The sequence below is a fragment of the Miscanthus floridulus genome, chromosome 3 (assembly GCF_019320115.1).
Source record: "Miscanthus floridulus cultivar M001 chromosome 3, ASM1932011v1, whole genome shotgun sequence".
NCBI classification, from domain to species: Eukaryota; Viridiplantae; Streptophyta; class Magnoliopsida; order Poales; family Poaceae; genus Miscanthus; species Miscanthus floridulus.
In genome coordinates, this window is record NC_089582.1 from 79,809,053 (window position 1) to 79,834,770 (window position 25,718).

The 25,718-nt window shown below is 43.1% G+C and overlaps 2 protein-coding genes across 4 annotated transcripts; both read left to right on the forward strand.

Annotated features, from left to right (window-relative positions):
- The first annotated feature begins 9,959 nt into the window (after positions 1–9,959).
- On the forward strand, positions 9,960–16,384 carry LOC136545987 (uncharacterized). Of its 3 annotated transcripts, none has more exons than XM_066537967.1 (12): positions 9,960–10,822; positions 10,910–11,070; positions 13,130–13,193; positions 13,332–13,397; positions 13,522–13,607; positions 14,178–14,235; positions 14,447–14,659; positions 14,860–14,925; positions 15,001–15,080; positions 15,154–15,272; positions 15,402–15,488; positions 15,918–16,384. In XM_066537967.1, the coding sequence occupies exons 1-10, from the start codon at positions 10,037–10,039 to the stop codon at positions 15,266–15,268; spliced, it is 1,695 nt and encodes a 564-aa protein (XP_066394064.1). In that variant the 5' UTR covers positions 9,960–10,036; the 3' UTR covers positions 15,269–15,272; positions 15,402–15,488; positions 15,918–16,384. The 3 variants fall into 3 exon arrangements, with proteins under 3 accessions (XP_066394064.1, XP_066394066.1, XP_066394065.1); XM_066537969.1 differs by having other exon boundaries at positions 15,167–15,272; XM_066537968.1 differs by lacking the exon at positions 13,130–13,193 and adding an exon at positions 13,194–13,254.
- A 4,833-nt stretch (positions 16,385–21,217) lies between these two features.
- Positions 21,218–24,815, forward strand: LOC136545988 (obtusifoliol 14-alpha demethylase-like). The gene is made up of 3 exons (XM_066537970.1): positions 21,218–21,278; positions 21,478–21,997; positions 23,698–24,815. The coding sequence occupies exons 2-3, from the start codon at positions 21,488–21,490 to the stop codon at positions 24,688–24,690; spliced, it is 1,503 nt and encodes a 500-aa protein (XP_066394067.1). The 5' UTR covers positions 21,218–21,278; positions 21,478–21,487; the 3' UTR covers positions 24,691–24,815.
- Positions 24,816–25,718: the final 903 nt, after the last annotated feature.

Sequence of the window (25,718 nt, forward strand, 5' to 3'; positions counted from 1 at the left end):
TTGGCCTGGCCCAAGCACGACCTGGCCTAGTGGTGTGCGGGCCTGGGCTGGCACGACCCAGTAAAACAAGTCGTGCCTGGGCTAGAATGACGTGCCAGCCTGGCCCGGGAGTGGCCCGGCCTCCCTAGTCTCCACCTCCCCTCCGGCCCTTTGGCCCTTCCCACCTCTCAATGGCCCAGCAGTGGAGCAGCCCAATGGCTCCCTGCCTCCCCCTCGTATATATTCGAGCAGATACGGTGCCCTCCCCCTCACCCCAAACCCTAATCCATTTCAGTCCCCACTCCACCCGCCGCGCCGCTCTCTCGTCTTGCCTCTCTAACTCCTCTGCTGGCTACTGGCGTCTGTCCTCCTCGACTTTGGTGACCTTGATTCGCCTGCCACCGGCGAGCAGCTCCCTTCTCCTCCTCCCTCTCTGCCTCTCCCGTCTCCCTCTCCCTATCTCCCCTCTAGATCTTGGTGATTATGTGAGTTCATGTCACTATTTGTCCCTTCTCCATCGCTCACCATCCTTGCTAATTGGTGTGTTGTCTTCTCTAGGTGGCCCTCGTCTTCTCCGGCACCGGGCTTCGGTGGCGTAGGTAAAACCCTAACCCTAACCCTCTTCTTCTTCAATTAATCTATTCTGATATGATCTTTTCATTCTCCTCCATCTCTTTGCATAGGTCGGTTGCCGATGCATCGTCCTCTAGCTATGGCATAGAGCGACCAAGGCGGCCCCATGCATCATTGAGGAATGGTGCTAGAGAGCCATCCGCCATGGCGGCTGCTGATGATGATATCATCTGGTCACTCATCGGCAACGATGACTTGATTGCGGTAGGCCTAGCCCCTGAGGATGATGATGACACTAGAGAGGATGCTTCTACACTATTCAGTATCAATGTCGGTAGCAGCTCTGCTGCTCTGATTTTGATCGATCTAGACGGCGGCGGTAGTGAAGGGGCATTAGTGACTGGAACCCACTGGCCCCAACTCCAACAGCTCTGCTCCATCTGTTGCTGGTAACTCTAATGTTGGTAAGCATAAAAAACCTGTGTGGGCTGATTTTGATGAGATATATGAGACTATAAATGGTAGGAAGATTTGCACTAAAGCTACCTATAAATGTGTAAGCAAATCTTGCCTACTAGATCTAATGTCGGCACTAGCCACTTGAAGAGGCACCAAAAATCTTGTAGGCAGAAAACTGATCAACGTGCTAGGGTTTAGTCTAGGCTTGCTTACAATCCTAATGGTTCTGTGCATAACTAGGACTATGAACCTGATTTTGCTAGATCTGAGTTGTGTCGCTGATTGCTAGGCTTGATCTGCCATTAGGTATTGGTGAGACAGAGGCCTGTGAAGAGTACATTGTTTGTGCTAATAACCCTAGGTTTGTTAGGGTATCTAGATAGACCACTACTAGAGATCTTAGCAAGTTGTTTACTGAATGTCGTAATATTCTTAAGAACTCTGTGTTGTCTGCCGCTTCCTCTATTGCTCTGACATCTAGTTGTATCCTATCCGGCATGGTTGACACTATCCATATTCGAATCCGAATCCATCTGGTAATGCTAAGGAGGACTACATTAGTGTTGTGGCTCATTATGTGAGTGCTGATTGGGAGTTATAGAAAAAGGTAACTAGTCTTCGGTTGATTGAGGTGAAACATACTGGTGAAAATATTGTTGAAAGAGTTGCTTATGTGGTTTAGAAGTTTGGTTTGATTGACAAGGTTTTTTCTGTAACTTTAGACAATGCTTCTTCTAATGCTAAAGCTATGGAAACTTTGACACCTATGTTTGCTGGTTATTTGGGTTCTGATCCTGCACCTGATCCTTCAGATCCTAATAAGCGTAAGTATAGTCTTGTGCATCAATGTTGTGCTTGTCATATCATTAATCTGATTGTAAAATCTGGTTTAAAGAGGTTCAAACCTTACACAGAGGATTTTAGAACTGCTATTAACTTCTTAAATTCTTCTAATCAAAGAATTGCTATGTTCAAGAACTACCACACTACTCAGGGTGTTAGACCTAGAAAGTTTGGCTTAGATATGGATATTAGATGGAATGCTACATACCTTATGCTTAAACACTTGCTTCCATATAAGGATGTTTTTTCTGTGTTCATTAATGCCAATTATGGGTCAACATTATTAACTGCAAGGCATTGGTATATTACTGAAAAAATATTGGAGTTCCTGGAAATTTTTATGAATCCATTTTTGTTCTTTTTGATGTTTACTATCCAACTAGTCCACTTATTCTGCACCATCTGCTAGACATTACTTCTCATTTGCATGCAAGTGAAAAAAATCAAAATCTAATAGTTGTTATATATCCAATGAAGCTTAAATTCCTTAAATACTGGCAAGATATACCTCTATTATATTTATTTGCATTCATTCTTGATCCTAGAGCTAAGTTGAGAGGTTTATTTAATGTTCTTCAAATACTTAAAGAGAACACTGGTTCTGACTACAGTTCTTATTATGTTGATGTGAAAACTGAAATTTACAAGTTGTTTAACAAATATGAGAGAAAATTTTGTGCAACTAGGTCTCAAAGGGTTGCACAGCCTGTAAGCCATACAGGTAAGAAAAAACAGGCATGGTGAAGAATCTTTGGAGGCCCTAGATCATTTGGTGTTGTTGGTCCTTCCCCTGCCTCTACCCCCACTCCATCTCTATCTTCTTCTTCTGCTGCTTGTGAGCTCTTAGCTTATCTGGACAGTGACAATGTCACTACATATGAGGATGACTTTGATTTACTTCTCTAGTGGCATGACCACAAACTAACCTTTCTAGTACTTTCTATAATGGCTAGAGATATTATATCTGTTCCTGTTTCTACTGTCTCTTCAGAATCATGTTTCAGCTTGATAGGAAGGATAATTGAAGAGCGACGACGACGCTTGTAGCCTAAAACTATGGAGATGCTGGCATGCATAAAGGATTGGAAGTTAGGAGAAAAAAAGGTTGCAACATGTTGTTGACAACCAAGAGTTGAAAGACTCCTTCAAAAATCTCTATCTTGATGAAGATGCATCTAGGGTTGCTACTGCTGGCACATCTGGGGCTGGCACATCTACACCTGTGGCTTCTACTGGTACTTAGTGTCTGTGTCATCTGTGGCTTCTGCTGGTACAGACTGTGTGAGATTTGAGAGTTGTGAGAGTCTAAGGCTTGAGAGTGATAAGTTATCTATATCTGTATCTAAGACCTTTGAACAATGGTTTAAGACTTGATTTAGAGTTGTGATGCACTCTTTTTTTCTTTCTAGGGTTTCTCACAAGGGTGAGTTTTACCTAGAAGGATTTTTAATGAGGCAGCATTGCACAAACAGCTTATTTATCTTAATTGTCTTGTCTCCTTTGGTGCTTTTGGTTAGAAGTTATAACTTAGAATTTGTGATATGTTTGGAATGTTATATCTGTGATTGTGAATGAGTTTGGCTAATAGCTTGTGAATGAGTCTGAATGAATTTGTGCAACTGTGAAAATTGAGAAGAGTGTGATGGGAGCAACATTTTGAGGTGTGTTAAGGTCACTGGGCCATGGGCTAGCACGACACGATGATTTGGCCGTGCTTAGCGGGCCGACACAGCATGAATTTTGGCCCATAGTGTCGTGCTTGGGCCGAAGGCCAGGCACGAGGCCCATGGAGGCACGACACAGGAGGCACGACGTGCTGTGCCTGGCCCGTGCCCATGCCATGCCGGACCAGCCTGGCCCGATGGACAACTATACCAGCGGGCATAGATTTGTTTCCACTTGTAGGGATATATTCAATTTAAGTCGACCTATAACACAACCAATAGGATACTATAGCCACTCCAAAAATATGTCAGCACAACTAGGCGTCTAGCGCAATGGTAAAGACGCTCCAATCCTTGGTCCAGATCCCGTGTTCGACTCCCAGGTATAAGACCTTTTTTTGAGAAATTAAACCCCGTCGGCACACATGGTACAAGTGACACGCAAACCGTCGGGTCCCACAGGTCGGATGGAGATGGAGAAAGGTGCCACAGGTACACATGACACGTAAGTCATCGGGTCCCATAGGTCGGATGCAAAAGGACCGTGTAGAGACTTTTATGATGAATTGCAAGCGTCAAGTGACATGCAAGCCGTCAGGTCCCACAGGTCAGATAGAGATGGGCCGTCGGGTCCCACAGGTCGGATGGAGATGGAGAATGGTTCCACAGGTACACATGGCACGTAAGCCGTCGGGTCCCACAGATTGGATGCTTAAGGGTCTCGTAGGTACACGTCGGATGGAGAAAGGACCGAGCGGAGACTTCTATGATGAATTGCAAGCGTCACGGATGAGTAATTGTAGGTCCCACAGGTACACATCAGATGGAGAAGGGTCCCACAGGTATATGTCGCATGGAAATATGATCAAGCGGAGACTTTTATGACGAATTGCAAGAGTCATGGATGAGTAACTGCAGGTTCCACAGGTACACGTCAGATAGAGAAAGGACCATGTGGAGATCTATGATGAAGCCGTTTGTTACAAATCAAATATTGTTCGTCACACATATGTAATTAGTTCAATGACGAAGCCCTGTTCGTCACAGTTTTAAAGGAGATCGTCACAGATGAGTCGTGCGAGTGATCTATGACGAAACCCTGCGCTCTTCTATGATGTTTTTTGTGACGATGCCTGATTTCATCATAGAAAGGGAGGGTTGCAGGATCGTCACCATCGATCTATGACGAAACAGAAATATTCGTCATAAAAAGCGCTCTTCTATGACGGTTTCGGATTCGTCATTAACATTTTCATCATAGAAGTGGATATTTCTAGTAGTGTCGGTGTCCTCCCCAACGTCGGCGTCGGCGGGGGCATCCTCGAAGCTCTCCTCCTCGGAGGTCCAGGGAGGACTCCGAGAGCTGTAGTCGCTGGAGCCCTCGTCGCTAGAGGGCCATCCTTGGTGGACCTCGTTCTCGTCGGTGGACCGTTGCTGGGGCCTAGCTCCCCCCCTAATGGTCCACCAGATGTATTAATAGGACCCTTTAATCACCCTTAATCATAGTCAATTAGTCAATTATGCCTTTGCCAAAACCCAGCAAAAATAGTAATCCTAACCTGTCGGCCCACGCAAGGAGGAAACGGAGGGTCACATTGTTTACAACGTTTAGTAATTTATTTATTCCTTTTTCTGTTTCACAGATCACAAATCCTTGTTAATTCTATAGTTAATTTCCTTTTCAACTTGATATATGCAACCATCCAGAGCTAAGTACTTGCCATCATTTGCTGATCTAACAAAGGGACTAATGAGATTAGGTAAAATTTCTATTTATCCAATGGTTGATAGATTGCTAAGATATGGTTTTTGCAATAAGCCAAGACATGTATTTGAATCTTGCCATATGCGCTATAATTGAATTCATATGATATATATATATATATATATATATATATATATATATATATATATATATATATATATATATATATATATATGTGTGTGTGTGTGTGTGTGTGTGTGTTTGTGTGTGTGTACGCTTAATGTGTATGCTTAATTATATATGTGTATGTTTAATTTTGTAAGACATGGTGGGCCATGACGGCGCCTCGGTGGGTCGGCCTCCTATGTTTAGCGCCCTGTTCGCTTGGCTTATAAGTCATACTTTTTCAGCCAACGAATAATATTTTTCTTTCACAACAAATCAGTTAATAGTACTTTCAGCCAAAACTTATCAGCCAAATGAACATGGCATAGATCCCAGCTTCGCCCCTACATGTGATGTGACCATGTGCTTGGACAGCATCCTGTAATGCCCTGCCAAACACGATCCGCGTACCGGGGGGTCCGCATACTGCGGATGCCAATCAACCTCACCCTACCTTACGTAGCTAGGCCATGTTTAGTTCCCCCAATTTTCAGAATTTGGCACTATACAAAAAGAAGATTACCCGTTATATCAAATTTGCGGTACATGCATGGAGTACTAAATATTGACGAAACAAAAAACTAATTACATAGTTTTATTGTACTTTGCGAGACGAACGTTTTGAGCCTAATTAGTCAACGATTGGACAATTATTACCAAATAAAAACAAAACGACACTGTAGTGTAGCTATAGTGATTTTGTCGACGCCGACTTCGTCGAACTAAACGTGGCCCTAGTGTCGTTTACCTTTGCGATTGCACTGGGGGATCCGCGTAGGCCGCCACTCGCGCCGCTACCGCTAGCAAGCGAGAATCATTCATTGCATTGCCTAGTGCTCTCCTTAATTATTTTGATGATGGTGCTATCCATGTACTGTATATTATATGGTTGGAAGTGCGCTCTGAGGAAGATGTCCAAGGGTTTCTTTCATGGGCCCTGTGATTTGAGGCCTGGATTAGTTAATCTTTTACAAAAAAAATCAGGATACGAACATTTCTCCATGCGCAAACTCTAATGCGCGGCGGGTCGCGCTCTGCGTGGAAAGCGTGACGCGGGCCGGCCCACGCCCATGCACCCACGCAACCGCACGCTCGCTCCCGCGCAGCCCACACACGTGCTGCAACGATGACGCGGCTAAGGTCCGGCGACTGCAGCAGCAGTCTTTCTAACTCTGGCAGGCTTAGAAGAGAAGGAGACCAAGGGAGGTAGGCCGGCCAAGCGATGGGAACGGCATCCGGGCTGTTGGGTCCTAGCAACAGCCGAGGCGGCCGGGCCATAGAGGGCGCGGGGCACCATGGCCGGAGCTTGCTGTGTCCGGAGGGGGACAGGAAGAAGGCTGCACCACGGCCGCGGCAGGGGCTAGAGGTGCACGGCGCGGCCGGCGGCGAGTAGCCGGTGGCCGGGGCGGTGAGGGAGGAGGCGGCGGTGGGAATGAAGGACACAGCGTGAGGAGGAAGAAGGGGTCGCGTGCTCCCTTAGCGTGCAACCCATCGTAGCATAACGTCGTCCTTCTCCATGTACCGTATGAGCCACATTTAATCGCAAAACCAAAAAATAAATTACATGTTTTTTTTCACAGGACACATGAATTTCACATAAACCTTCACAAAAATGTTAGTTTCGAGTCTCACATTGGTCGAGTAAAATATAAAGTACCTAAACGTAGCTCATTTGGTTAGATTTGTTTGGTGAAATCTACTCACCTAGATTTAATTAACTCTTAGGCTCTGCAGTCTGCACACGGGTGCTAGTGTTTTATTTATTGTAAAACTTAATGGCACTGTTCTCATAGTATTATGCAATGTGTCTACTGATATACTCGTGATGACTTTGTCAATCTCATATCTACATATATGATGTCCATGTGGGTGTTCATAGGAAAGAGTGCACGTGTGTGCATAGTAGTAGGTGTTTACAACAAAATTTGGAAGAAGCAGAGACTCGAAAGCTCCCAAGATCATGTCATCAAGGAATCAATTACGTGCAGATCGGAACCAGCTGATTCGAATGCAACACTGAAACCGGCTTTCTTCAGGAAACGCCAGCAGACAACGACAAAGGCTACGACCAGCGCCAGGGCAAAGCATGTTGGACTCTACAAAAAGGGAAAGATTAGAGTCCAAGTTATCTTAAATTAGGAATGTTTTCTCTAGAGTCAAAGATTGTGATGAGTCGTGCTTAGATAGGAGTCATGCGCAGGTCCCGGGTATAAATTTCAAAGCCCGGCTATTGTAAAAGACACACAATCAATCAAATACCAGTTATTTACTTTTTTCGGCTCCGACCACCCCTTAGGAGTAGGAGTAGAGTAGATCTCGACAAGTTCTTCAGCAAGTACGGCTGCATCGATCCGGTCGACCTCCACTGCTTGTCTATACCTATCGTCATGACTTATACCTCTGTTCGTACGGCTGTATCGATCCAGTCGACCTCCACTGCGACTCTAATATGAATTAGTTATCGACTCTTGTCTAGTTCAAATACGGCTGCATCGATCCGTTCGACCTCCACTGCTCGAACTAGATTAAGGTAAGTTATCTGCTCTATCCAAGGGTGACGTTCCTTCGGATAAATTTATTAAGTTACCGATATTGCTTATTGCTTCCATTATTTATTTAATTACAGCAATATCACTTCGCCCGATTGAGATTAATCTAGATCGGCCTTATATCTTTTTTAACCCATCGTTTGTTAATCTAAACTGATCTAATCTGCACTTTAAATGATGAATTATGTTTTATCGGCTGTTCTACATCAATCTTGATCGTGCATAGCGTACGGTTAAAGCATGTTTAATCTTGAGTAAATCTATTGGCTAGCAAAAACTGTTCCATGGCCCGTTATCACGGTCTGTGTGATTCTGCCTCACACTCCACTGTTAGCACCGTGAAGTGGGGATCGTTATTTGGTAGATCTGTTCGTGAGAGGACATGACATTAATTATGCGCTATGCATGAATCGGCTGTTTTAGCCGATATCGAGCGCTTTCACGAACAAGATCGTTGAAGTAGCGATATGTTGAAAGATGTGTTAGCCCCATGATCTTATTATTGTATTATGGCCTGTATGATTCTGCCTCATGCCCCACTGATATTAGTAATAAGTTAGAGGCGTCGAGTCTATTGTTGTTTCTACGGCCTGCATGATTCTGCCTCATGCCCCACTGGTTATAGCGATAGATGAGATCTAATATGTTCATTAGATTTATCTCTATTAAATGGTTGAATGATAATGAATTGTTTCTTTTATAAAGAAGTTCGGTTACTTGCAGTCATTGGCTTAGCATGAACTAATTATTGTTAATATCTTATTGCCATTGACCAATATTTGTTTAAAGAATGATATTCATCCTGAACGATAATCGATTCTTCTTACACAACCCCACGAGGTTTAACCGATTTATTCTTATGAATATGCTGGAATCGACTATTTAGTCGATATCCTTTCATATCGGCTCTTAGAGCCGCACATTCGGGACTGTCTGGCAACACCGGCATGTTCTGCCCTTAATTACTGATAAACTTTCTCTCCTTGTCAATTGCAGGGTCAAATTGACTGGCACGTCTCGGGAGAAGTGCGCAGGATCGACCACCCCTGCGTTGAAGCTAGGTGGATCTCTAGCTCCATCGAGCGGACCCTTCCGGCTTGCTCGTGTGCCCTCGGCACGGAACGGAATTTCGTGTCGACAGTAGGCAACACAAAACACAAACGATTTAGAGGAATCCTGACCGCCTTGTCATAGGGATCCTTTTCATGAATGTTAAGGAATTGAACATCCTCCTTTAAAATTCCTGAAGTTACTAAGGACCTATTTGTTTTAGTTTTTTTACTATCTTCTACCAGCCAGAATTAGAAGTTAAAACAAAGAGTCCAGCTATTGAGTTGATTTTTGAAAAGCTAGAAACTAACTTATGAGGAAATAAACTAAAAGCTGAAAACAAGCTGAGAAGAGCTTTTCTTACTTTTTGTGTACTGAGAAGATAAGAATTTATAGTCTACCAGAAACCCAAAGTAAGAAAGCTAGTTTCTGAGTTAAAAGCTTAAAGCTGCACCTTAAACATTTTTTTTTGCGAAGTGAAACATTCTTACTGATGGACACAAACAAGGAAACATTCTACATCATTTTCGATAGAGGAAACTAGAAATGATTTTGATTAATAAACTAATAAATCTTATAAATTTCTGGAGCAACTTCGCTAACTTTATCTTAGGTGCTCTTACGGTTCCAACTTTTCTTGAGCATAGTTTGTGAAGCTACACGTCTACATCTATTTGACTAAAAACATGGAACAGAGTTGAAAACATGGAGCATAGCGATCCCAAACCGACCCTAAAAAAAAAAGAGCTCCTATAGAGAAGTTGCCGCGGCTCGGTTTCTTTCTCATTGAGACGCCTGCGCCATGTCGCCGTCCGTTGTCTTCGGCAGCACGCCGGCGTTCCATGGCTTGCTGGAGCGTGGCACAAATAGCCCATTTAGTCCTTCAAGGACGGTCCAATTAGGCCCACAACCACACACTCCTGTTCCAGCCCATCATCCCACGTGGCTTTCTCCTCGCCCGCTCGTGCTCACCATTCCGCTTCCGCTCCCCTGATTCGTCTGCTCTGCCCAAAACCCACACAGAACCCTACCGTCCCCGCCGCGCCGCCATGGCCGCCGGCGGCCGGCCGTGGCGCGTGATCCCGCGTCCTGTACTCGAGACCGTCCTCCACAACCACGCACTCCGCCCGTGCGTACCACAGCCGCTCCTTTTGCACGGGTCCCGCGGCGTCGGCAAGTCCACGCTACTCCTCCACCGCCTCCTCCCGCGGTGGTCCGACCCGCCCCACGCCACCGCATTCGTCGACTTCCTCCACCCCACGCCGAGTTCTCCCGCCGCTGCCCCGTGGTCCCTCCTCCCCGCCGACCCAGCGTCTCCCTCCTCGCTGCACGACCTCCGCCTCCGCCTCGAGTCCGCGCTTGAGGGCCTCGCCCGCGCCGCCGTCCTCTGTGGCGCTGTGGGCTCTAAGGACGTGCTCGCCGCGCTCTCCCGCAACCACGGCCTCAGCACCGCGCTCTCCCGCCTCTCGGGGCCCTCCACCACCCGCTCCTCGGCCGCCTCTGTGCCAGCCCGCCGCTCTTCGGCGACCTCCGTGCCGGCGCTCTGGTCGAGGGCCGTGCTCGCCGCGGTGCGCAGGGACGACACCGCACTCCGCATTGGCGAGGGAGAGGCGACCAACTGCTCCATGGAAGAGAGGGCATACATGCAGGAGGCAATGGCGTCCTTGCGAGTGGCTAAGGAGGTGCTTGGAATGCAGGAGGGGTGGAGGAAGGAGGCAATTAGGGAGATGAATAGAACTGGGCGGTTCTCGCGCTCCTTGGCCAATTCGGCTACTGACTGGCCGTGCCTGTTGCTGGATGTTCTGTCGGGTGCTGCAGAGGAGGAGTTCTTCCAGGTAGACTTGGTGTTATTTCAGTTGGGTTTGTGGTGACTTTGTATAACTTGACATTATTGTGTTGGTGCTGCTGTCATTTTTGTGCAGCCAAAGCTGGTCCTGAACAATGTGGATGTTTTGAGAAAGGCAATTTGTGAGGATGAGACGATGGTGCCTGCGGCGATGTACCATGATAGCTTCATTTGGAGGGTGATTGCACTTGGCGCGAATGAACAGTGCTTGCCAGTTATTATGTCGACTTCAGATGGGTGAGTTCTTGTACTCTTTTTCCCCTGCATTGTGCATGCTCTGTCGGTCATTTCTAGTGTCTTTAGAGATTATAGGTGATAGAACTTGAGTTTAGAGGATAATCATTTTCACATGTGAGGTACAAGCAGAACGACACGACTGTTCGACAAAAGTAACCTGGTGGAAGCATAGAGATCGGAATGCCAAAAGATTTGCAACAGGATTATTGTTTAGTTAACTTTGAATTTTTTGACCTGCTGTGTTTTTGTTTGGGAACAGAAACTTGCTGTAGAGATGCCTTTTTTTCTTATTAAAGTGCAGGGAAATCTAGTGTAGGTTTGACTAAATGAGTTTATGAAAAACATGTCTACACATCTTGTGTGCTGTTAGGAACTTGTCAATTTATCATACACAATTAGGTGGGTATATGCTGGAAGAACAAAAAACCAATCAAAGTTACTGTTACAGAAGGATTTTATATGCATGGGGTGTGGTGGTGTTTCTTCTTCTATCGTGGAGTTTTTCTGTCCGAGGTTGAATTCCTGTTCCTATGGAACTGCTCTGTGGCTTGTTTTCCTTGTGTTGTAAGTAACAATGTTTGTGTTTTATCAAATCCTAGCATAGCTGAGGTACCAAAATATGCTCAATCAGTTGATTTACATATGTTAGGCATTTGAATGATATGTGGCACACTAAAGCCTAACGTAGTTAGGCATTTGGAAAGACAAACCATAAATGATGTCAGATGCAAGTGATCTACATTCCAATGCAAAACTTTGTTCAATCCATTTCTTGACCATTTTCAGTACAATGGTCACATCTTTTTCAATACTTAGGTGATAGTGGTATACCCAAACCATATGGCATAGGTCTTGGAAAGGAAAGTAAATCAAGTCCATCTTTCAGGATTTCTTCACTTGATTGGGCTTAAGCGGTACCAGTACCCGGAGAATAGTTCAATTCTCTTTCTCCACATGACACCCTTGTGTTGCCAAACTAATGAATCCCTCTCCGCCCCAGCTCTGACAAAGCAGATGGATTGCCTTATGGTTATAAGTTTAAATTATAGTAATAACTCAAAATATTCTAGTAATGGAATTCCATATCGCGAATCCTTTATTCTTGCCCGCACTGAATTGTACTCTCTTCAGTTAAAAAACATGTAGGACAAGATTTAGTGAAACCTTAAAAACTACAAACATCAATAATTATTTTGTTTGGAAACATGTAAGTTATATACAACAACAACAAAGCCTTTAATTCCCAAACAAGTTGGGGTAGGCTAGAGTTGAAACCCAGCAGAAGTAATCAAGGTTCAGGCACGTGAATAGCTGTTTTCCAAGCACTCCTATCTAAGGCTAAGTCTTTGGGTATATTCCATCCTTTTAAGTCTCCTTTTTCTACAGTGTAAGTTATATATGTGTAGTTTTTTTATTCAAAATGCTTGCAAAATCTCTCAAATTTGAAAGATTTTAAGAATATATTCTAAGAGAAATATGTTATTGCTTTCTCCATGTTTGTGCTGTGAAGTTTGGTGATAACCGGCAAATTGCATTTCTACAGTGGTGTGGGATGATTTTGAGTGAGCATACTGCCTTGCTGGACCAAAATTTTGTGATGCAACTGCCTCCAAAATTGTTACAATAGAGGATGTCTAGAAAACCGTAATAAGGATGACACCTCAAGAAAAGTATAGTTTTGTTCATCTGCATGCGCTTTTGTTGGTTCAAAACATTTTATTCCCATTATGGATTCATTTAATGTAGGTTCTGTTTTTTTATATGAGGCTATAAGGATATGGGATTACCCTTTCGCAAATATAACACACAACATTCTAGTTAGAGATTCTGTTTCCTCTGGACTCTGTTGCATCTTCATGATCTTTTTGTTGTGATGAAAGCTTGTTCCCTAAAGAAAATAAGCTTGTTACAGCCCCTCAAAGAGTTGTTTTTATTCCCTGTTTATTTTCTTGGAACTTCGATAGTTCTTCCTGGCATGCTATGGCCTACAGTTTACCTTAACTCCAATAGTTTTCTCTTGTCATATTTATGGGTTAAGGAAATTTTTACTGTAAAACAGGTATTCTGCTGCATTGCTGCTAACTGGAAAGTATCAACTTTACACATTTTCTGAATCTTTGCAGGTACTATTCTTCCCAAGCGTTCGTTGATTTTGGTTTTCCGAACATATTTATTTCTCGTGAGGTATGCTCATTTTGGTGCTTTTCTATTTTTTCCGCGCTTCCTGCTTTTTTACTTGAAGCATAATAATTGGATGACAGACATTTGGTTGGACGACACAAGAAGCTAAGCTGCATATGGTTTCTGAATTCTTCAGTGAACAGGAGGTAGTTATATTTTAAACCTGCTAATGTTTCCTGTTTGTGTGAAATATGAATGTATTCTTCCTATAATTTTCCCCTTGTGCAATCTCTGTACATAATTTGTTTTTGATTTTTATTGAAGTTGTAGTGGAAAGTTGTAGATGAGGTTCTTGGGCCAAACCCACGGCAGTTATCTGAGATATATATGCTAAAGCAAAAGGCGAATAGCCCAGAGTAAGTAACTTGCGTCCGTAGTTTGTCATTGAACTTTATTGGTTTTATCCCATGTTGGCAGTATCTTATCCCAAAATATGATTCACTTTCGTTTCTGATCTCATTTGGGTAAGATGTCTTCTTCTGGCCTCCTGTTATTAATAAATAGAAGGAAAAAACTCTTATGCTTATTGCTTTTGTAGACCACACATTTTTTTTCTTGAAAAATGACTAGATGGATGAGTCGATCAGTTCTAGGTTCTTTTCCCTCCCGACAAATTCTATAAGTTTATCAGTTTCACTTTGTTTCTCTGATAAGTTTGAACTATTTTTAATATGTATCAGGTTTTGTGATTTTTGTCCACCATATCTTCCTAGGAAATCCTTCTTGTTTAGTTAGGGCTTATATACAGGATTCAAAGTGTTCATTTCTGAGACCTTTGCTGTTTTTTTTCTATATTCAATTCCGTGGTTTGCAGTAAAGTCTCAGTAAGTTTTAAAATGTACATGGTAACAGCACCCACCTTAGTTTTATTAACTGTACATGCTGCTTATTGCTGTTGCCTGTGTCTAATCTCTGTTGCATTACAGGGTTCTTCATGACAGAAATATTGAGGAAATTATTGATACGTACCTGGCACACTTGCAAGTAAGTAAAGTTTCAGTTGTTGCCAACTGAGTTGCTTAGACATAAATGCTATTTAATATGCCATCTTCTAATTTGAAAACTTTACTTGCTCCCTACTTCAAACATGCTCTTTTATCATTGTTGTGTTCTGCTGTTTCAAATTACAGACTTAAAAGAATGCACACAAATTAAGAGTGAAAAACATGATTGTTGTTTGATTTCTTCTCACCAGGTCTCTGTTGTTAATCCAGCCATGGAGAAGGCACTAAAAATGCTGCAGAAGTTTGCCTCAGATGTCCGTGAGGGTAAAGTACCAGAGAACAGATTGTCTTTTGGTGCACCCTGGAGACATCCACCTTGGGATGACAACCCTGACTTGTCCTATAAATGGGCGAAGATTCAGCTAATGGATTTTATCCAATCCTTTGTGAACACTGAGTTTGGGGTATAATCTCTTTGCAAGCCAGCATTCAGTATTTGATGAATATGCACTGCACAGTATTAGAGAAGTGACAACCTTACCTTGTTCCCACTGATCCACTACTTACAAACATGCACCGAAAAGGCAACCCTATTTTGCACATCTCACATCATCTATTTATAGATAGCAGAGTTTTAGAATGTTTTATTTTGTGTATTTCACAGGTGAACTACCTAGCAGATGACAGCTTAGAAATATTGGATGATCCTGCTGCTGTTGCCATGATGGAGGTGAAATCATTGAACTCTGCTTGATATTTGGTGTAATGATACTTATGTGATTATTACATGGTTGCTGTTTGCTAGGTTGGTTTACTGTATCAACAAAGAGAACCATCCTTTATGCGACCAATCACTCGTGGGATTCAGCGTTGTCTTGCCAGATGGTTTGTTCTTCTACTCCTTTAAGTATTGTGAGAAATGATTGTGTGCCTTGATATTGATCACCATTCCATCTAGGCTTGCTCAACAGAGGTTACAATTGAACATTCAAGAAACGCTAGCATTCTTTTGGCAACGTTTGATACGGGGGCGAAGCTACCGCCACTTGATGAAAGAAGTTGGCTACAAGTAAAGAGGTATATGAGAAGTTTCCATTTAATCATTCAGTAAGGGAAATCTATACTAGTTACACCTCATTTCTTGCATCAAGAAGTGATTCCATTGCATCGTCAACCATTTTTCCTATTTTTGATGTGAACTGACAGGTGATTTGATGGACTAACAGTCTGACATGATATCTGTATAAGAATGTTTCAAGGGTACATTATTTTTCTGGCCACTCATATTCACATGTAAGTTGATTTACTTGACATAAGCATTTGTTTATGTTCCATTCATTTTGTGAGTATGAGCAAGTCTGTATTTATAGGAATTGTTGCATATGTTCATTTTCCTCTTATGAACTACATCAAATTGCAGTTTTGAGTTGTTTAGTGTGAAAATTTGCTGTCTTATACAGGCTTGATGCTACTGTTAAAAGTAACAAGTACTTCGTACTTAGTAGCAAATATTTTGTGGAAAAATGAAATTATATAATTAATTAAGAATAATAGCATTTTTACATATAGCCTTAAATGTACTCCTAAACTGGAATCTCTGATTGTGCGTTTGTGCCCTTAAGATAATGAGAACTGCATTAGTGAGTATAGTTCAGTGTCAAATTCGGCATGGGCCATGCTGTAATCTGCCATTGGTTTACTTACTGTAGCTGTTTACTGCAGTGTGGTCTGGAAGCTTGGAATCAATTTCAGGTAGAGGTTAATGGCCAGTTTTACATTTTCTGCTCCTGACGAAAGAATCAAGCATTTCCTTAATTAATAAGCTAGGAATGCAAATGTGTGGCGTTTGGACTAAAGAGTATAGTGGCAACAGAAGTTGATGCTGAAGGCACTCGTAGAATTTACATGCTCTCATTGCTGCTGCGTTTCTACCTGTATGACAATTTTTAGGGAGTTCGATATCTGGCATGGAATGTTTAGATCGTCATCCCACTTAATCTTGTCTCGCGTATGTGAGCTGATTCATCATATCCATGAGAAAATGTTTTTTCACGTATTCCAACGGCATGAGTTAATCCTCAAGATCCTGTTTGGAAGGAGGTTAGTTTTAGACTGAATACCATTGTAAAATACAGATCCGGATAGTTATACAGGTTGGATTGAGAAATGCTATTTGGATGGCTGGTCAACCTATTAAAATTACAGTTGTATTACATTGTTACATCCGGAAAAAAAATAAGGACCTCATCAGCCGGCAATTTTAATCCGACGGATGTCGGGCTCAACCTCCGACTCCGCACGGTAGCCCCAGATCTTCTCGTGGGTTTGGAATCGCGCCTCCGCCGCTAGACGCCCTCCCCGACCCGTCCTGTCGGCCATCTACTTCCCCGGCCGGGCCACTCCCTCCAGTTCTTGAACTGTGCGCCATGAGGAGCAGGGAGCTGCGGCCGTCCCCATCTATCGCATCACGGCGGAGCGCTCGCTGGCTCAGGTTACGAGCGGCAAAGTCCAGGTGGCGTCGACTGCTGTCTCTGGTGTAGTGCCGGGAGCTCCGCTGCCGTCCTCATCTGCTGACAGGAAGCAATGACGCCGCGCCGCCATCTCCGTTCGCCCAGCTGCCACAAGCACGACCGCCCTCTGCAAGTTGAAGCCTCATGCCTCGTCCACCGCCTTGAGGCTCGGTCCACAGAATCGTTTGCCACAGATCTGCTGCCTCAAGATCGATTTAGGCGGCGTGGATTTGGCAAAACTAGGGCTGGCTTGTTGCGTGCAAGAGGGCTCGATGCCCGTAGCTGTCCATGTGAGTGAGGTGCAGATGACGAGCGAGCTGTGCGATCTATGGACTGCTGCTGTTTGGACTGCGGAGCTGTGTGGAAGAAGCTTGTACGAGGCCAGACATTTCACCCAAACCTATATTTTACGGCTGTATTCTAGTGCACAAGATACTACAATCGGAAGCTAATTTCTGGTGAATAAAATTATAAAGCTAACAAACAGGACCTCAGGTTTTCCATGTCTCAGTGATAACCAACCAGTCTTAACATATGATCGTAGTTTTGAGTATTTTTTCCATGCGTTCCATTGGGCTCTTCAGCTCAGTTATGCTGGACCCTGCTCGTCTATGTGATTCAACGGCACAAGTGAGCAAACACGGTCGAGTCGAGCTCGTTAAGGTACGACGATGGTTGCGTTACACTGACTGACGCCGCCCTGTTCGCTTTGCTGAAAAGACAAGTTAGTACTGTTCGCTGAATTGCTGTGAGAGAAAAAGTATGACTGATAAAACAAGCGAACAGGGCCATCCAAAATGCTAACTCCACCCATTCCCTACTGTTACAATTGTTTTTTTTTACGGTAAAAGGGGGAGATCCCAACAGTGCTTACAATTGTTATCTGTTTCTTTTTCCCTTTCATTCCTTTCTTCAGAGAGAGTAATAATTCAATTGAATCAACCAACCAAAAGCGCTTATCCAGATTGCATGATTCAACAACTCAAATACCTGTTACCAGGTATGGATTGTAGTCAAAACAACCATAATCCAAATCGACAAAGAGCAAAAAACTTTTGGACTCTCGTCTGTCAACAATCTATCATCAATAAGTTGAATTTCACAATCTCAACTGCCAAAGTTGTCATGTAGTAGATGGCACGAAATCACATCACCACAAGTTTCTCGATTAATAATAAAAAAGAAGAAAATACAGCAATGGAAAAGGTTAACATTTTCTCTCTTCTCCGGAAGAAGCATACATGCATGGAAAGAGATCATCACGTACAATCATTCTAAAATCATCTAATGTGACGTCCTAACTTTGTTGGCGGCACGCCTGCGAGCTTCGGACAGATAGTTGCGACGCCGAGGCCTGAGGGTGGCGGCTTGGTGAGAAAGAAGAAGCAGATGATAGAATTGATTTAGCGTTTAGTTCATAATTGTTGCCTCATACACAGACCACAGGGTTCTTCATAGTACTCCGTCTAGGAGCTCGTGGCTCTTACAAAAGGCTTGCCTACTTACGACCCAAAGGCTTGAAAACTCAAATATAATGGACTACTCCCAGTGGTGGAGCTAGGATGTTACGGAAGGTTCCATGTTTAAAAAAATAAATAAATTGCAATGTAAATATATATAATATATTCCTTCTAGCCAATTTAAAAACTCAAGGGAATTCCTTTTGTTTAGTGAGTCTCAGTTTCATCGTGACCTCCCAGTGCCAAGTGTTTAAATTGCATCCTGCGCCGCGTTTGCCGCCGCGCCGCACTCCATCCCCCGCTGCGCACGCTCCACCTCGCTGCACCCCATCCCATGCAGTGAGGTGCCCCACCCCTGCCCCTATGCCCCATGCCCCGCAGCTGAGCGCTGTGCCCTGTCCCCGGCCACGTCAAGGTGGTGCCGAAGTGTTGCCGATGCCACCATTCCCCACCAGAAAAGGTTGGCTGGTTCGACAACGGCGCCATTGCAACACTCGTCCTCAGTTCATGGCATCAGAGATTCAGAGTGGCCAGACCAGGCCAGGCGCAAGCGCAGCTGGGCGTTGCCATGCCATGCCACCATCCTCCGCCACCGGCTAGTCGGAACCGGCCGTTCCCCGCTCTGCTCTACGTCGTCCGGAAGAAGAAGGGTGTAAAACGCATGTTTCAAGTGTTTCCGATGTTTTATAGGTATGTTGCAAGTGTTTCATATGGATATTGTAAAAGTAGATCGAGATGTTGCAAATGTTGCAATGGTTATGCACGTATGCTGCAAGCTTTTGTCCCCATTGTTTCACCTGTTTTTTTTTCAGATGCGTGTTGCAAGTGTGTTTATCTGAATGTTGCATATGTTTCACGCATATGTTGTGTGTGTTTCATCTTGATGTTACATATATTTTGCGATGGATTTTCAAGCGTTTTTCAGATGTTTTTACAAGTGTTTTCAGACGTATATTGCAAGTGTTTCAACTGTTTCAAACGTATGTTGCAAATGTTTCATTTGGATGTTTCAAAAGTAGATCGGGTGTTGCTTCTCCCTCCTCAACTTCTGCTGCATCGCCTCGGTGTCTCATCCTTTTCTCGATGCTGGTGATGTTTGGGCGGCGTGGGTAGGGCGAGTCATTCGAGCGGTGCTGAATCCGAGTTGGCGGGGCGTGCGGCATGGAGCATACACAGGGCGCAGGGCACTTTCCGGACGCGGGCCTAGGGCTTGCCTATTTACGACCCAAAGGCTTGAAAGCTCAAATACAGTAGAAACTACTCCTAGTGGCGGAGCCAGGATGTTAGGGAAGGGTATTCCATGTAAAAAAATACAATGTAAATATATTGTAATACTCCTTTTAGCAAGTCTCAGGTTAAAAGCTCAAGGAGTATTATAGTATATTCCTTCTAGCCAATTTAAAAGCTCAAGGGAATTTCCTTTTAGCGAGTCTCAAGTTTCATCATGCCCTCTCAGCTCAAAAGTGTTTAAATTGCATCAAACACATACCGCTCTCGCCTTGCCGCCGACCGTTGTCGCGGCGCATGCAGCCACCTCCGGCTCAGGATGAAGCACACTACACCACAGCACCGCATCACCGTCAGACATCTGACGCTAAAAATTATATTTATCGATGGACAATTTATCGCTAAAGATAACTCACAGACGATCTGTCGCTAATTCCTCGTGATTCATTATCTGTCGCTATAGATAATCATATTTAACGTCAAGCTGTCTGACGTTAAAAATAGGTATACCATCAAACTATCTGTCGCCAAAAAGAAGTGGCCCCATCTAGCTCGCACACCCCATTTACATTGAGCTCGGGCGCCCGCTTACATTGGGTTAGCGTTTTCCTATTTTTTAGGGCACTTTTGCGCGGCCTCTGGACGCCGGGGCCGCACGTCCACATGGCAACTCACCACTGGCCATGCTCATGCATCAATCTATAAAGGCATTACTACTTTTTTGTTGCTGTTTATTGATCATTTTATTTATCAAGCAAATAGAGAACGATCGTTGTGATGCTGTCCTAGGAAAAATGCCTTTCATACTCTAAAACTTTTTTAACAAGCAATAGCCTAAGTATATTTTGTTGTGTAGGAGTTTCAAAAATTTTGGAACTCATTTAGGGCACCAACCGCCAGGCGACAGTCCTCTTTAAGGCACGTATAATGCAGAGTTGCTTACATCGGCGTTTAAAGAGACAACATTATCTAGCAATCCTAACTTACTACGGGATAGGCGCATCTTTACTTGAGAACAAGTCAACAATAGTAATTTTTTTTATAGGAAGTAATATATCTAAAAAAATAGTAGTTAGTTTAGCTTGTCACGGTAGGATTTGCTTGTCGGACAGCACGAAGCGTCGGACGCTTGATTAGGCAGCGACGTTGCGTACAAGCGCCGGTATCATGTCCACCGTGGCAAGCAAAACCTGTGACCACCTACAAGCGCCTCGCCAGCTAAGAGCATTGTACGTACACTTATGCGAGCTGCGAGTCGCGATTCGGCTGCTCGCGATTCGCGAGGTGCCGAAGGGAATAGGGCTGGCCGCTTGGGCCTGGGGAAGTTTGCCTGTTTCTTGTGGGCTGCTAATTGATTTGTGGGCTTTTGATCCAATTGGATAATCGCAGGGAATACCACTATACGTCTATACTAGGGAGAATACTCTATATATTTATTTTTGTCACCAAAATCTTGGGTACCCTGGCGCCGCCCCTGATAGTAGATATATTCATCTAAATGGTATCTTTGGACTTGGAGCCAAGATGCTAGCACAGACATCTAAGTGTATAATTGTCTCGCTAGCTATGGTTACTAGGTCGCAGTCATCTAACTAATTCCTTGACTTGAGGTTCCCTAGTTCGAACATGGAGCAAATATATTTTAGAGCGCATGTTACGGATCCTAATTGGACTGCATCCCCCATTGGTTAATCTGAACCTAATAAGCCAACGAATCCAATATCAAATCCACATCATTTCCCTTTTAGTTTATTATTAGACTACCATAATCCTCTCTCCGGCGGCTATAACTGATCCCACGACCTTATATATGTGGCAAGTGTGGCGACTAGTACTAACAGTTGAAGCTAGCTACTCTAGTTATTGAGAGGCCAGCTTCTCCCAAGGTATTAGTTCTATCCTTACGTATGTAAATGTTTGTATTGTACCGCATTCTGGCCTGGTGATACATGTGCATGTTTCATCTGTTACCAACACCTTCATGTTGTAGTTGATCCATATGAGCATTGTTTTTTTGTTTGGACGCATAAATTCAGCAAATTTTCAAGGGTTTGACATAAGCTTCCAATCATCATGTTTTTGCAGTACTGTTGATATGCTGACGGCTTTGAATCATCGTGACTATAGCATAATGGATCAGACAAGTAGCGCTTTGTGGTTTGCCATAGCACTTGTTTTCATCATATCAGTAATCACCATGATAGGAAGACATAGAACTGTTGTCAATCCTGTATGTAACAGGCCACCTCCACCTGTGGTGACCGGTGCTTCTCTAATAGGGATTTTTCATACGTTTCTTACAAAGGGTATGCGAGCTATGATCCATGATCAATATACACAGTTAGGAAGCGTGTTCACGATAAATTTCTTTGGGTTGAGAGTAACGTTCTTGATTGGGCCGGAGGTCTTAGGCCATTTTTATCAAGGATTAGAGTCACAGATTAGTTCTGGTGATGTTCTCAAGTTTACAGTGCCCATGTTTGGTAAAGAGGTTATCTATGGCGTGGATATCGCCACACGAAACGAGCAAACTCGCTTCTATGTTGATGCACTAAAACCTTCAAATTTGAGGAGCCATGTGGGTCCTATGCTTCAAGAAGTGGAAGTAAGTATGAATCATGTCATGCCGATTTTGTTTTGTGATATTCAATTCTACTATTTATTTTCATACACTACAATCAACATGACATTATATACTAATGATAAGGTCACTTAGAATTCATGATCATTTGAACTGATCTTGACAATCATGTGAGTCATTAGCAACTTGAGAAAAGTAGCACCAAGATGATAATTATAATATTTATGTGTGTGTTCGCGCGCATATGTGCCAAATTCTTTTCAATTTAGCCCTTTTTCGTTCACATTTATATCCCTGGGCATCAAAAACCCATCTTTGGACCCTGAGCTTGGCGTCATGGCCTACGGCGCCGAGGTGACACGTCTCGGCGCCATAGGCCATGGTGCCGAGGTTGGAAGTCAAGGTTGGTGTGGCTGGTGACGTGGCGCTGGCCAGAGGTTGGCGCCACGATTCATAGTGCCGAGCTCGGGGCAGATCATGGCGTCGAGATCGATGCCATGAATCATGACGCCGACCTCTGAATTGAACTTTAACCATAAATTATCATTTCTTGGAAATCCTAAAATTTTACCATGACCTGGTCAGATAAAATTTGGTTGCATTTTTACCATGAGATGGAGAACCTAGAATTTGTCTTACTCTAGAATTTTACTGTGACTCGGATATGTTAGAATTAGCCATATTCCAGCATGTCCTTGGCGCCAAATTCAAAATTCAATGGTCAGCGCCACGATTCATGGCGCCGAGCTTGGCGCCATGATCTGCAGCGCCGAGCTTAGCACCGTGAATCATGGCGCTGACCTCAGGCCACGTCTGCGCCACATCGCCCAGCCACGCCAACCCTGACCTCCAACCTCGGTGCCATGGCCTATGACGCCGAGACATGTTACCTCGGCGTCATAGGCCATGGTGCCGAGCTTAGGGTCTAAAGCTGGGGTTTTGTTTTTGACACCCAAGGGTATAAATGTGAAATTTTAATAGAAAAAGGGCTAAATTGAAAAAAGTTGGGCACATATGTGTGCGTGTGCGTGTGTGTGTGATTAGTTTGGTTTTGTTATTTATGAACTGTGGTGGCCTTTCTAATGAATATGCATAACATAGATCACCTTTCTATTTTTTCACACCAAAATGGTTAATTTCTCCTTATCATCATATAACTATATATCTATCAGCATGGAAAACCATCATTTCAGAAGTTTACGGTGTAAGATATCTGGTTTCATTTTTGAGGGTGAAAGAAACTTATTGTTAACTAAATACCCTTGGTGTCTTTGAAGGAATTTGGTTTTGTTATCAATAGTTCTTGTTCTATGTTCTTAGATGGTATTTTTACTAATGAGTCCATATATTTTAAAGCTACTAGAAGTTGGATCTGAGAATGTACAAGTTGTATGGACTGGGGTCTAGGCTGCCATTAATTGGTAGTGAGAGCAATCAAGAGGCATCAACATGCCAAAGGGGGAAGAATTGATTGCCGCCTTGTTCTCTTAGTTGGAGTCTAAATCAACATCTAATGAAGAACACATGAGTGCCATAATACATGTAGGTTAAAAATTGAAGTGTTAATAGAGCCGGATGATGGAGATCAAATGTTAATTTTAAGGAGGCCTATATATTGAAATGTGGCTAATTGTTGAGAGTTATTAACAGCATTAAACTTTGAAAGTACATATTTTCTACTATGTGCACAAAGGTCTAACTTAGATTTTTATAATTGTGAATAGGATTACTTTTCAAAATGGGAGCAACATGGCACTGTTGATCTAAAAGGTGAACTCGCACAATTACTCATGTTAATATCAAGCAGATGCCTAATTGGAAGGGAGGTTAGAGAGAAGATGCTCAAAGAGTTCTATACTCAATTTCATCAACTCTCTGATAATGGGTTGTGCCTCACTAGCATTTTATTCCCATATGCTCCTACTCTAGCAAACTATCGACGTGACAGAGCACATGCCAAGCTCTCAGAAATGCTCATCAAGATTGTGAGATCACGCAGGAGCTCAAATCAAGTTGAACGGGACATGCTACAAAACTTGATTGATTCCAAGTACAGGGATAATCGATCCACAACTGAAGCAGAGGTAATCGGGCTGATCCTAAACTTGATTTTTGCTGGAACGCACACGAGCTCTGCTGCTAGTGCATGGACTGCAGTGTGCCTACTCAGCCATGAAAGCTTCATGAGGGCTATTTGTGATGAGCAAAAGCAAATTATTCAAAAATATGGGGACCATATAAACTACAATGCGTTGATGGAGATGGAGACCCTACAACGCTGCATCAAGGAAGCACTACGAGTGCATCCTCCAACAGCAGCAAATTTTCGCAAGGTACACAAGAACTTCATAGTGCAAACTAAAGAAGGTGATGAGTATGAGATCCCAAGAGGGCATATCATAGCGAGCCCCATAGAATTCAATAGCAATATACCTCACATTTACAAGGACCCTGATGTATATGACCCTGACCGGTTTGGTCCAGGAAGAGAGGAGGATAAAGTCGGAGGCAAGTACTCTTACACAGCTTTTAGTGCTGGAAGGCATGCTTGCGTTGGAGAAGCTTATGCATATATGCAAATTAAGATAATATGGAGTCATTTGCTAAGAAACTTTGACCTCAAATTGGTCTCTCCCTACCCGAAGACTGATCGGAGCAAGTTAGCATTAGAACCTAAAGGGAAAATAATGGTAAGGTACAAGAGACTGGCTGCCTAGCTAGAATATAGGTGGGAAGCCAATAAGCACTTGTGTACAATTTATGTATATGTATGCTTTCCTTTGTCAAATGCATATGTATTGATTGGTGGATTCTTGTCGATGCATGTAGTTGTCAAAACGAGAAGTTTGCAATAAAAATGGTAATTTGTCTTGAAAGAAGGGAACATGGAAAAGAAGAACTCCTTATTTATTTTGACGCCACTCATTTACATATTTATCAATTTATTGCACCTGTGTTGTGCTTTGCAATCTAGTTAACTATAAGTTTTTTTTTGGCAAAAGCTTACTACTTCATCTTTAAATATATTTTTTAGAGTTCTTAGGGAGAAACTCCCTGCTAATTTGCTTTGCATTGGGCCATAATGTTAAATGTTTTATACTATAAAATTGTTGTTGTCAGGCTCCACAAAACCACAACATTTATTGCATCAAAACTCCATAACAGACTACCAAACACAGTCAGAGCAAAGACTAAAACCAAAGTCATAGTGGAGGAGTGTCTGGTTCTCATTACTCATGATGCATTATACTTACATGATGCAATTATTGATGCTTTTCATCTTAGAGAAATCTAATTGTGCAAACAATACATTTGGGCTAATAACTTGTAGGCCCCAATATTTGAGAAATTAGATTTAAGTTTTCACAAATTGAGAAGTAATATATCCTCGCTCCACTGTTGGCAAGCGAATTTCAGACCATACTCTTTATTTTTGCATTCAGGGGATACATCTATAAGAAGCAACACATGCTCTTTTAAATTTGGGTTAGGAAGGTTGTTGCGTGATGGTTTCTTTGATACAAAGGTTATTTTGCTAGGACTCTACAAGATGGCATCACTCCCTTAGAATGTTAGCAAGTGAAAATAATACGCCTTCATTAGCACTTGAGGAGTTGGGCTAAGAACATGAGTGGATCCTAAAAGACAAAAAAATGAGAGATTGTTAGACAAAACTTGATGAATTAGACAAAAAGGCAAAGTGTGTCATGCTAACATCTGATGAACTTAAACATTGTTTACACGA